This window comes from Neovison vison, chromosome 9 (assembly GCF_020171115.1).
Source record: "Neovison vison isolate M4711 chromosome 9, ASM_NN_V1, whole genome shotgun sequence".
Classification (NCBI taxonomy): domain Eukaryota; kingdom Metazoa; phylum Chordata; class Mammalia; order Carnivora; family Mustelidae; genus Neogale; species Neogale vison.
The window spans coordinates 13,364,134-13,377,963 of record NC_058099.1 but is presented as its reverse complement, the minus strand read 5'-3'; the positions used below and the strand labels follow the sequence as shown (position 1 = coordinate 13,377,963).

Below are 13,830 nucleotides of genomic sequence, written 5' to 3'. Positions count from 1 at the left end.
TTCAAAGATGAGACTATTCACTTGGTACTCTAGGAAGTAGAAACTTATTTTCAAATTAACACTGGGTGTGGTGAAAAAATAATGAATACTGTTTTTCTGAAAATAAATAAATTGGAAAAAAAAAGAAACTAAAAAAAAAATTAACACTGTTAAATTTTTCACTCATCGTAACTAAGATGCATTGAAAAATGAAGATGGTTTTGTTTACTTACGTTTGTTCCTGTCCCCAACTTTTACCCAGGAAGACTAAAAAACAAAGTATGCCCCAAAGGCCCATGGCTGGAGTTAGCAGTAAACCATGGATATAACCTTCTTGAAGCTACTCTCCTTTTAAGTAAACTGAGCTTGAAGAATTTGGGTAAATTAGTTTACTGGTTAATTATTAATGTCAGAAAGAGAAACTAATCAGAACTGAAACACCCTTTAGTGCCCAGATGTAAAGGTATTTACATTGAGAGATTTATTTTGATTAATACAAATAAGGGTACTCTAACAGGGGAATTTGGCACTGCAATGAATGGCTCAAAGCCAGAAGCTAGTAAGTCTCATTGTCTTTGGCCTTTCCGCTCTTGATTAGGACAATCATTCTGATGTATCATCTGTGAGCACACCTTTGGTAGATCCACTCTGATACTGACAAAGACCCACTTGGATTCAGTTTCAAAATGAGGTGATTTGGGGATGGGTCTGGTTTGGACAAGGCTCATGAGGTAGTCTTTCTAGAGAAATCCTGAGTAGTAGTGTCAGTGGCACTGGAAATGGCCTAAGGATAAGAAGGATCTGCAAAGAAGCTCTATAGAATGGTTCCTTGGTCTGTCCCAATCTAGAGAAGAAGCTGAGTGTTAGGGAGAGGAAAGATTGTGACAGGCAATGAAAATACTACGCTGACCACCTGAAATCATTCCCTAGGTGACAGCTAAGCAAATACTTTAATATTATTTGGTAGGGAGTGGATAGCCTCTAATATCTCTTAATTTATACTACACAAATTTGAAGTTTGTACTCATTCTGATGCAGAATATCTTTTTAAAAAAATAAATTCATGTTTATACTTTCAGTGAAGATTTTAATAATTGTAATATAAGAAACAAAGAAAAACAAAGCTTCCTATAACAAATGATCGCTTCTCGGCCTTTTGGCTAAGATCAAGTGTAGTATCTGTTCTTATCAATTTAATATCTGATACGTTCTCTATCCTATAACAAATGAATCTAGTAACTACAGGATGAAATAAAATTTTTTAAATTAACATATAATGTATTACTTGCCCCCAGGGGTACAGGTCTGTGAATCATCAGGCTTACACATTTCATAGCACTCACCATAGCACATACCCTCCCCAATGTCCATAATCCCCCCACCCTATCTCTACCATCCTACCACCCAGCAACCCTCAGTTTCTTTCCTGAGATTAAGAGTCTCTTACGGGGGCACCTGTGTGGCTCAGTGGGTTAAGGCCTCTGCCTTCGGTTCGGGTCATGATCCCAGCGTCCTGGGATCGAGCCCCACATTGGGCTCTCTGCTCAGTGGGAAGCCTGCATCCTCCTCTCTCTCTGCCTACTTGTGATCTCTCTGTCAAATAAATAAATAAAATCTTTTTTTAAAAAAAGAGTCTCTTAAGGTTTGTCTCCCTCCCGATCCCATCTTGTTTCATTTTGGATGAAATAAAATTTTATCTTTGAGATTTTTATGTTTTATGTTCACTAGAAAAATTTTTATACACAACCTTCCTTTTATTTGTACTCATTTCTACCTTACTATATAATAGGTATTCTGTTTTATTTTATTATTTTTAAAGATGTACTTGATAGTGAGAAAGAGGTCAGAGAGAGAACTCCAGCAGACTCTGCCCTGAGCACAGAGCCTGGCCCGGGTTCAATCCCAGGCCCCTGAGATCATGATTAAGCACTCTATTTTAAAAGTAACAAAACAGATTCTCTAAACATTTTTCTATAAGTCAGATGTTTTATGGTTACATGGCATTCCTTGCTTTGAATTAATAAGATTTTATTTTATCAACACTTCAGTATTAAACTTATTAGAAAAAAAGTCCCACAAAGGAAAATTTGATACACAAATTTCACTAGTGATATTTCTTGCAAATGTTATTGAAATGATAAAAATCTGCCACAACTGTCTGGCAATCTAGCCCATTTGTTTCAAAAGGGAATCTGTATAATGATTAAACTGGGTTGTGAAAGACAGACCAAGTTAAAACAAACAAAGTCCTTCTGTCATCATTTTCGGGAAAAGATACTTTGGAGAAAGCAAGAATACTCAAATCATCATGAATAATATTTGCATTTTAAGTGCAATGAAGTTTGTTTGTATTATAGAGTCAATACTGATAAATGATATTTGAAAACCATGGCATGCTTTCCTTGTAGAAAATGTTTTTTTAAAATAAAGGATCTTGGGTGGCTCAGTCAGTTAAGCTTCTGACCTTTGGCTTAGATCATGATCTCAGGGTCATGAGTTAGAGCCCCACCTGGGGCCTGCACTGAGTGTGGTACCTGCTTAGGGTTCTTTCCCTCCCTCTTTCTCTGCCTTTCTCTCCCCAACCCATGTGCTCTGTCTCTCTAAAAAAATAAAAATTAAAATTAAATAATGGATCTCAAAGGTCTTCAAGAAAACCAAAATTCAATTCACAGATTTTTAAGTGTGTTTAAACTCTTCATCTGTCTTTTAAACATGACTCAGAGGTGGATTCTTCCTCACATTTTAAAATTTTTTAGGGAGTCTTTGGCTTGTATACAAATAGAAATCTTTAATAGAAGAGAATCCAGTCTAGCACAAACTTTGGTGGTCACCCCATCTTCCTGCTAAATGCCACATCAGTCCTGCCCTCAGGACAGAGCCCAAATGACTTCACTTAGTTTCATAAGGCCCTTCCTGATCTGGGTCCTACTTGGTTCTCCAGCCAAGTAGCTTAATTATTTATTATTCCCCAAAGTCACAATGGCACGAAGGTGTTCCTAGCAGGGGACTAAATAGTCAAATACTATGATGATGATGATGATTATTAACCTATTTATACAGGTTATAGGAGGAGAAAACAATCTCATTTCTCCTTATGCCCAAGAGCCATTGCTTTAGCTGCAAATTAAACTTTTCTCCCACATGATTTGGGTTGTCAACACCAAATCCTCTATAAGTCCCTTGTTCCCTCACAGTCTTGTACTTGTATACCACATCTGAGACTCTGATATCCCAACATTGCTCAGAATTCACCACAGACTGCAAGAGGCCTGGGAGAGGATAATGGAAAAGTGAAAACGCTAGATGTTTACTTCAGAAAACTTTCACACATCTGGCTAAAGAGACCAGTTCAGGAATGCAAGTCGGTACAACCACTTTGGAAGAGTGTGGAAGTTCCTCAAAAAATTAAAAATAGAGCTACCCTATGACCCAGCAATTTCACTACTGGGTATTTAACCCAAAGATAGAGATGTAGTGAAAAGAAGAGCTATATGTACCCCAATGTTCATAGCAGCAGTGTCCACAATAGCCAAAATGTATAAAGAGCCCAGGTGCCCTTAAACAGACGAATGGATAAATAAGATATGGTCCATATACACAATGGAATATTACTCAGCCATCAGAAAGGATGATTACCCAACTTTTGCATCAACTTGGATGGAACTGGAGGAAATTATGCTAAGTGAAGTAAGTCAAACAGAGAATGTCAATTACCATATGGTTTCACTTATTTGGGGAACATAAGGAATAGCATGGAGGACATTAGGAGAAGGAAGGGAAAAATGAAGGGGGAAAAATCGGAGTGGGAGATGAACCATGAGAGGCTATGGACTCCAGGAAATAAATAGGGAGTTTTAGAAGGGAGGAGGATGGGACGAATGGGTGAGCCTGGTGATGAGTGTTAAGGAGGGCACATATTGCATGGAGCACTGGGTGTTCTACACAAACAATGAATCATGGAACACTATATCAAAAACTAATGATGTACTGTAGGGAGACTAACAACACAATAAAGAGAAAGTTTAAAAAAATCAAAGCAATGCTATTGTCTCTAGACATTTGCATCAGTAGTAATAACATAAACAAACATATGATTGTGAAAGATAAATACTACATCAGGATATTAGCTATATCTGGAAAGAGAAGGAGAAAAGGGGAAAGGGTAGGAAAGGGATTTATAGAGTGCTTCTACAGTATACATTATCTTTTGTTTTAAAGGAAGATCTGAAGTCAGCATGACAATATTTTACAAACAATTCAGTGAAATTTAGTGGCAGTTATAGTGGCATTTGATAGATCATTTGCTGTACTTGCCTAAAAGTTTGGACTATTTCACTGGGGGGAAAAAGACAGTTTGAAGTGAAGCAGGCTTGAATTCAAATCCTGCCTCTACCTAAGTCGGTATGTGACTTCGGGCAAATTAATAAACCCTTAGAGCCTCACTTTCATTGTCTATGAGATCAAATGATAATGCCTCATCAAGCGTATGGGAAAATGAAATGAGACATGTATATATAGTTCTTGACAAACAGCATGAAAAATGGTTGTCTGAAAATGGACCATCTGAAAATTATTACCTAAAAATTATTATTTTGGGCTAAGACAGATTTGTGACCTTCCACTCTTTTTGGAAATATGTGCACAGCATTGTAGCAATCTGTATTTGATATAGTTTTATTTTCCTGGCTGCTGCCAGGTAGAACACCACACTGATGGTCACATGAATCTCAGAATGAAAGAGTATCTTTATCATTGAACACCCAGGAGAACTTTGCCCCTACTTCTTTGGTTTGTTTACTGTCAACTAAAGGTATGGGATTAGGTGACTGACCTCTTACGATTCCATCTAATTGCTACATCTAGAAAGTCTGATATTCTAACTTAGAAAGAGCACAAAAAGGTCCCCACAGACCAGAAAATTTTCAGGAGGTATTTAAATAAATTTTTCTCTTGTTTGTGACACTGATTTCCACTAGCAGATTACGTGCACCCTACCACTTTACCTCATCAGCTGTAAGAGGTCTTTCCTCAAAAAGATCATCCTCATTCTGGCCCTAATGAAAGATACTGTTTGAAGCATTTTCTTACTTCCTAGGAGTAGGTCTAGTAATTAAGAAGGAAAGTCAAGGGGTGCCTGGGTGGCTCAGTGGGTTAAAGCCTCTGCCTTCGGCTCAGGTCATGATCCCAGGGTCCTGGGATCGAGCCGGGGAGCCTGCTCCCTTCCCCCCACCATCTACCTCTCTGCCTACTTATGATCTCTGTCTGTCAAATAAATAAATAAAATCTTTTTTTAAAAAAAGAAGGAAAGTCAAGAATGTTAATTCACCATCTCAACAAGGCCTATTAAACTCCGGTGTCTTTTGACAGGGACTTTATGAGAGTCAGGCATAGAGAACATGTTCCTAGCTTGTAAAGAGCTTATCCAAATAATGACAACACAATAGCTACCAGTTACTAGCTCTTAACATGTATCAATTATTGCAATAATGAACTTACATAAATTGTCTCTAATATAAGCAACCATTCTGAAGGGTGCTGTAATGCTCAGGTTACCAACGAAGAAACTGAGGCTTAGAGAAATATAGGGGTTTGCCTCAGGAAACTCATCTAGTAACTTGCAGAGATGGGGATTTGATTGTGTTGGGGTAGGAAGAAAAAGAAAAGAGACATACCAAACTAGGCTGAAGTCTTACCTTCTCTTTGATATCTTCTACAGCTATTTGTAACTGATACTCCACTTCATAAACTCTATAATACTTTATCGAGCCTGATCCACACATCTTGATTCTTATTTATATGCCATTGCATATTCTAGGCTCAAGGATACAACATGGGAATACGTATGACATTAAGTGGAGGACTAGTCTGACTTATGTCTGGTTCTCCCTTCCTCATAGAGTGCTGAGGAAGACTAGCTAAAGAGACAACCAAACAGATGGTAGATTGGGAAGATTACCTGACAAGGCTACAGGTGGAAAGAGCCAGAGAATAACCAACCAGAGAATAACTTTCACATCCAAGGGAACACGGTGATTCAAATCCAACAGTGGATGATCTTGTATTTTAGGTTCTTGAGAGAACCCAAACCAAAATGACCCAGCTAAGCCACATCTGAATCCCCTGCCCATAAAAACTGAAGACGGTTAATGTTTGTTGTTACATTAAGCCATGTAGTTGGGGGTAAATTATTACGTAGCAATAGTAAATCTGTACACTAGAATAGCTGTTTTTCTAAAGATGCAACATTGGTAAAAGCTCCTTGCACTCGCTACCACCAGTAATGGGCCCTTGCTTATCAACACCCGGTACTCTAATTTACAAGTGTACTTTAAGTTCTGAAGAACAGCAGGGCTCAGATGCCTACCTGAAAGCGCCACCTGCTGGTAGTAACTTGACAGGGTCCCAAAGCGGGCTGGAATAATTAGGGTTGATGGCTGCGGCTAACACATAATGCCTTTCCAGGGTAGACTCCAGCTTCTCATTTCATGTCTCTTCTGAGAACTAGCTTCTTCGGTTCCTGGAGAGAGCAATACCTACCTTGCGTTCTTATAAGAATGCTGAAATATGAAGTCTCTGAGCATTGAAAATCATATAAACATATAAGGAGTTCTTCCAATTATTTTTTAAGCATCTTATTTCTCCTGCTTTATCAACCCCTTTCTTTCTGCCTGCAAACATGCAAAAGTCTCCACTAATTGGGTGGGAGCCAAGTGTCACAGAACCTTTTAATGGATTTTTCTCTAAAAATCACTGCTAAACCTCTCAAAAGCTTAGTCTGCTCCTGCTTCTATTTTATGTAATTTTCTTTTCCTTCATTTATCCATTAATTCCCCCTCATCAGAATGCCTCATAGATATCTTCATGAAGTTAGATAGAAAGAAAATATGAAATGAATAAAATGATTTCCCAGCAGCAGAGGCCACTTGATGTTGGTTGACATGATTAGGCATTATTCCCATTTTACAGACAAAGAAATATGATCAGAAAGCGTTTAAAAGAAGGAAAGAAACCCAGAATCACATAGAAAGAAATAGTCAAGGCCACCTGTACAATATAAGGGTCCCACTGCAAGGTGAAAATGTAGATTTGCTTGTTCAAAAAGTAAAAAAAAAAGTGCTGTTAAAGGTATTAAAACATAAAAAGACTTGACCTTTCTTCTGTGGTCTCTCCCTCAACTTGCCATGGTGTTTTTTTTTAATTTGCTATTTAAGGTCATTCTAAGTCAAGATAACTTAGAAGTTTAAATTAATGGCATGATTTTTACCATTCATATTTATTTTGTGTAATGTCAGTTTTTAATGCAATTAATTCATATGTAGAATCATCAGAATTAGTTCATTTTTCATACTCCATACATGTATATATCCTTCGACCTTACCACAACATTTGAAATGCAGCACAAAACAGACTCAACTGTTATTTTACTTTTCAGTATGTTTGTATTCTACCAACACTCTCCACCTTTGCTTATTAAGGAACAGGGAAGGTCTGAAAGGAAAAGGAGTTATGGGTTACTCTGTCCTTCCCCTTCCTTCTGTGTCATATTTAGTGCAAGTTGTTGGCTAATAACATGAACAAGAAAGAATATGATGAGGTTCCTCCATCATTCATGTTTCTTAGAATGCCAGTGATTTTCTGCCTTCAAACCAAGTCCTGGTCCCAAAGGAATATGTGGCCTCCAGGGGCTATCAGCACTCCTGCTTGCTCAGTCATAGACATGGCATGCATACTTGTACTCACCTTGAGTCTCACTAAACTTCTGCACACTGTGGGCCCACTGGAATTCTGTGTTCATGCGGTATTGTGAATTTTCTGTGTGAATGAGGCAGTGAGGAATACACTTATATCCTCTGTTCACATGCATGCTCCATTTCCCTGTCAGACATACAAGACATGAGTTCAAAGACAAAGTTATTAATAATTTCAGCAGCAAGTAGGGCCCTTCTGAATGCTGGGCCCCATGTGACTGCACAAATTGTATGCCCACAAAGCCAGCTCTGGAGTAGCTAAGTCAGGAGTAGACTCACATCTCCCTCCAAAGGTGATTCTTTTAACACGTCTCGTGGAGTCTCTTCAAATAACTCAGGGCAGGGCATTGGCAGAGTGATCAAAGAATGTCAAGGAGATGAGAAACTTTTTAAGAGGCTGTAAGAGACAACATCAAACTGCTGACCTTGGCTCTAGGATACTTCTAGAAGTTACTGAAGCTATAGAAGGACAGGGGACTAAGCAAATGAGAAGTGGCAAAGGGATTGCAATCTGGGAGGAGAATGACAGGAGGCTGAAGTGCTTGAGAAAGAGATGGTTGTCAGAGGACACAATAGCCCAGTCACTTTTAGCAGACTCACAGACTGGCATGAGTTAGGACTTAAGATCTAAAAGTAAGTCAGTTTCTGGGGGCATCACATTGCCTGATTTCAAGCCTTACTACAAATCTGTGATCACCAAGACAGCATGGTACTGGCACAAAAACAGCCACATAGACCAGTGGAACAGAGTAGAGAACCCAGATATGGACCCACAACTCTATGGTCAACTAATCTTCAACAAAGCAGAAAAAAATATCCAGTGGAAAAAAGACATTCTCTTCAATAAATGGTGTAAGGAAAATTGGACAGCTATGTATAGAAGAATGAAACGTGACCATTCATTTATACCATACATAAAGATAAACTCGAAATGGATAAAAGACCTCAACATGACGCAGGAATTTATCAAAATCCTAGGAGAACATAGGCAGTAACCTCTTCAATATCAGCCACATCAACTTCTTTCGAGAAATGTCTCCAAAGGCAAAGGAAACAAAAGCGAAAGTGAACTTTTGGGACTTCATCAAGATCAAAAGCTTCTGCACAGCAAAAAGAACAGTCAACAAAACAAAGAGACAACCCATGGAATGGGAGAAGATATTTGCAAATGACAGACAAAGGGCTGATATCCAAGATCTATAATGAACTCCTCAAACTCAACACACACAAAACAGATAATCACTTAAAAAAATGGGCAGAATACATGAATAGACTCTTCTCCAAAGAAGACATACAAATGGCTAACAGATACATGAAAAAATGTTCATCATCATTAGCCATTAGGGAGATTCAAATCAAAAACACACTGAGATACCAGCTTACACCAGTTAGAATGGCTGAAATCAACAAGACAGTAAACAAGCATTGGAGAGGATGTGGAGAAAGGGGAACTCTCTTACACTGTTGGTGGGAATGCAAGTTGGTGCAGCCACTTTGGAAAACAGTGTGGAGATTCCTCAAGAAATTAAAAATAGAGCTACCCTATGACTCTGCAATTGCTTTACTGGATATTTACCCCAACAACACAGACATAGTGAACAGAAGGACCATCTGTACCCCAATGTTCATAGCATCAATGGCCACAGTCGCTAAACTGTGGAAAGAGCCGAGATGCCCTTCAACAGATGAATGGATAAAGAAGATGTGGTCCATACTTATAATGGAGTATTATGCCTCCATCAGAAAGGATAAATACCCAACTTCTGTATCAACATGGATGGGACTGGAGGAGATTATGCTGAGTGGAATAAGTCAAGCAGAGATAGTCAATTATCATATGGTTTCACTTACTTGTGAAGCATAGGGAATAACACGGAGGACATGGGTAGATGGAGAGGAGAAGTGAGTTGGGGGAAATCGGAGGTGGAGACAAACCATGAGAGACTGTGGACTCTGAGAAACAAACTGAGGGTTTTGGAGGGGAGGGGGTTGGGGGGTTGGGAGGACCTGGTGGTGGATATTAAGGAAAGCACATACTGCATGGAGCACTGGGTGTGGTGTATAAACAATGAATCTTGGAACACTGAAAAAATAAAATAAAATTTAAAAAAATAAATAAAAGTAAGTCAGTTTCTCAATGGTGGGACAGACTGTGTCCTAGCCTGTAGATGCTTAGAGAGCATTCATTTCGACAGCCAGTGTGCCTATAGGGCACTTTCAAAAAGGGACAAGACCAGAAAGACAGACAGTATTGTGGTCCAGCAAAGTGATATCATAACAGATAGGTCATCCTGGTGTATTCCTCAAGAGGGCCAGGCAGAAAATCACATTAAGGAGGATTGTTGGCAAATAGGTAGGACCTACCTAACTATATGGCTGAGCCCAGGGGATGGCCAGGATGGAGGCAGGGTCCCCGATCAAGAAACAGACCAAGAGGAGCAATCATCATTTAATGTGTACAGAGTTTTTGTAGCAAATGATGAAAAAGTTTTGGCTATAAATGATGTTAGTGGTTACATGACATTGTGAATGTATTTAATGCCACTGAGTTGTATACTTCTGAATGGTTAAAACAACAAACATTATGTTATATATATTTTACTCTAATTTTTTAAAGCTATAAAACTATAATTTTTTAAAGAAAAAAGAAAGAAAGAAATAGACTAGGTATTAGGTTTACTGGATTAGGGAGTAGGTAGATGTTCAAAGATTAGTGATACTAGGAAGGAGAAGTAGATGCTAAATCCCAGACCATATGTACTCAGCATCTTAATAACATACTGCCTCTAGACCACATAGAATCACTTCTGGGAGCTCTGCATTTTTCCCTTAGGAAAACAAAATCTTAAGGAATGACTAATTCGATCTGGCTGGTCTGAGGGTGGGGCCTCTTAAAGGCTTTTCTCCTCCTTTGTGGGAGGAACAAACGAAGCAGCTCCATGTGGACATCACTGGCAGCCGCTTCACTTGCATGAGCAGGTTTCCTCATCTGAGCAGCTACTGTGCCAGGCCTTGGGCACAGACCCTGGGCCTGAGACCACAGGGATTTGGGAAAGAGGGAGCACTAATTTTGTCTTATAAGAGAGGGGGCCTTGCATCAAGTCCTGACCTGGCCATGACTAAGGGACCTTGAGAACTGTTAAGACCATGGTTTAGGTTTGGAATTACCTCTCAGAGTTCCCTCAGGGTCCCTGGAACCTCAGCTCCAGGTGCCACGTGGGATCCAGCTTCAAGCGAACTTGGAGAGAACACCCATACTAGCATCCTAGCTCTCCCTGTTAAAAGTCAGGTCCTTGACTCTTCTGGAAATTGATGTCGTGCCTCCAAGGCATCCTTGACTTGGGAATGAAGAATGTGGTAGAGAGGGCTGGGAATGATGGGGGGTTGAGGTGCTGGGATGAGAATGACAGATGGCTGGGTTATCACTAGGGATGTAAAGACATGAAGGATGGCTTAATCAGTTGGAGAAGTTTGGCAGTTGGGATTATATATGAAGGATAGAGGAGAGGAAAAGAAGAGGGAGAATTGAGATTTAGGTGTGCCTGCAGTCAGTCAGTCATTCAACAAATTTTGGGGGGGCATCTAAAATGTGCCAGATACTGAGCTAGTGCTGGGGCAGCAGTGGGGAACTAGACAGGACGCTCAAGGAGCTTGAGGTCTAGTGTTGAAAACAGACCAGCAAACAAACAGACCAAACAGTGATCAGCATTATGATGGGAGAGCGACATAGGGCCAGGGAAAGAAAATGAGTTTACAATAATTAGAATTAGTTTCTGCTGCATATAGCAGACAATCAGAATAACTATTGGCTAAATGAGATAAATGTTTATTTCTTTCTCACATAAAAGAAGTCCAAGACTGTGATGGTATTTCCAAATGTCATCAGAGGCAAGGGTCATTACCTTTTCATCCACCATGCTATCATCTAGCTTTCATCTTCAGTGTTATCTTATGGTCTGAGATGGCTGTTGGAGCTCCAATTGTTTCTGAGTCGCGGGCTGAAAAAAAAAAAAAGGCAGAAAAGAGACACCTCCTGTTGAATCAACTTTCTTTGAACAGTCTTCCTTGAAGTCCCATAAATACATTTCATCAGGAAACTTGGGAATAGGCTGTACCCAACTTCCAGGGAAACTGAGCAGCAATATGGCCAGCTGGAATTCAGGTTTTGATAATAAATAAGAAAGAAAGAACTAATTCTGGGTTAGTTATCAGTCTCTCTGACATAAGTATTTCACCTTTTGCATTCCATATTCATCGATTTTGAAATGTGATATTGAATTCTAGTAGAACTACCAAAGATTATTATTTTTGGCAATATAGAGTATTGTCTTGTAATAGAAGACAGAATTAAAAAAACTTTTTAAATATTTCATTTAAAAATGTTGTTCTTAGAGGGGAAAAGGTGAATTTTTCTGCCAGCATGTGTTCAGCTAAGGAGACCTTTTCTCTGGCTATCAGTAGCCACTGCTGAACAGATTACCATGAAGATAGGCAAGGGAAGAGCAAGGACCAGGGGCCAGCCAACACGAATCAGGGCATCAGGCCAAGTTTGGTCAAGCAGATCTTGCTATTACAAAATGACCCCAGTTGCAGCAAAAATGAAATTTACATATTGATAACAAAGTTAGAGAGTATTGGGGAATATTTCTATAGCTTTTGTGCTTCAGGAATCACTTCTGAATATCCCCGTCTCAGTGCCTTACACCTGAGTCAATGGTAATAAATGTGGGTGGAACGAACACTGCCAGTGAACTTGTCTCTCAAAGATTCCCTCTTTCTACTTGCTTTTAATATAGAATGACTTGGAATCCATAACTTCAAGTTGCTATAGTGTTTAGAGGAGTCAAGGAGCTGAAACCTGAAGGTTTGGTTACAATGCCAGAATTTGGAGCTGATGCCTGGGATTGGACCTCTGTCTAGTACAGGGCTTACTTCAGGGCCCTTGCTGCAAATGAAAGCATGAGGGCACAAGAAGTAAGTGCATTTCACTGCTTCTGTCTGTTTCACAACCTTTCTTATTTTAGGTAATCATTTATTGAATGGGTTTATAATTAGGACAGCCTATCAAAAGTGAGTGACCCCATTCATTTAAAAAATGGAGGGGTGCCTGGGTGGCTCAGTGGGTTAAGCCTCTGCCTTCTGCTCTGGTCATGATCTCAGGGTCTTGGAATCCAGCCCCGCATCAGGCTCTCTGCTGGGTGGGGGGTCTGCTTCGTCCTCTTTCTCTCTCTCTGCCTGCCTCTCTGCCTACTTGTGATCTCTCTATCTCTCTGTCAAATAAATAAATAAAATATTTTAAAAAAAGAATATTAAAAAATGGAAATCAGGGGCACCTGGGTGGCTCAGTGGATTAAGCCTCTGCCTTTGGTTCAGGTCATGATCCCAGGGTCCTGGAATTGAGCCCTGTATCAGGCTCTCTGCTTGGTGGGGAGCCTGCTTCCACCCCCTCTCTCTGTTCCCTCTGTGCCTACTTGTGATCTATCTGTCAAATAAATAAATAAAATCTTTTTTAAAAAAATGGAAATCAATTCCCAAGTAATGTTGAGTGTGCTTTTATTCTACTTGAGGCCTTAATTTAAGGCTTAAATAATATACATAAATCTTGTGAAAGCTGCACCTTGGAAGAAATGAAATAGAGCATATTCTAAAAGATTAAGGAAGAATTTAAGATCTATGTGAGGCCTCTATTTAAAAGGCAACTAGCTATCATCACTGGCAAGTTACTCAAGACAGTGAGAATGGTTACCAAATAATGTGTTTGACCAAGGCAAATAATGCTATGGAAAAAGACTTCTAACTATCTTAACCTTTCTTAAAATGCTTTTTAAATCAAAACTGAATCCAAATCTATGATTCTCTCAAATATTAAAGTACTTAGAAGAACACAATTTATAAAGCATCCTAGGGACGCCTGGGTGGCTCAGTTGGTTAAGCAGCTGCCTTCGGCTCAGGTCATGATCCCAGTGTCCTGGGATCGAGTCCCACATCCGGCTCCTTGCTCGGCGGGGAGCCTCTTTCTCCCTCTGCCTCTGCTTCTGCCTGCCACTCTGTCTGCCTGTGCTCGCTCTCTCCCTCTCTCTCTCTGATAAATAAATAAAATCTT

At 39.6% G+C, this 13,830-nt stretch overlaps 1 protein-coding gene and 1 pseudogene across 1 annotated transcript in view; one reads left to right on the top strand and one right to left on the bottom strand.

The window, feature by feature from the left end:
• The window catches only part of C5 (complement C5), an 85,649-nt gene extending 85,326 nt beyond the window's left edge, over positions 1 to 323 (bottom strand). Inside the window, exon 1 of the mRNA XM_044265014.1 lies at positions 213 to 323. Coding sequence (XP_044120949.1) covers positions 213 to 277 — 65 coding nt within the window. The 5' untranslated portion in view covers positions 278 to 323. The remainder of the gene's footprint in view (positions 1 to 212) is intronic.
• Positions 324 to 1,119: 796 nt separating this feature from the next.
• Positions 1,120 to 1,292, top strand: LOC122917932 (annotated as a pseudogene).
• The last annotated feature ends 12,538 nt before the right edge of the window (positions 1,293 to 13,830 follow it).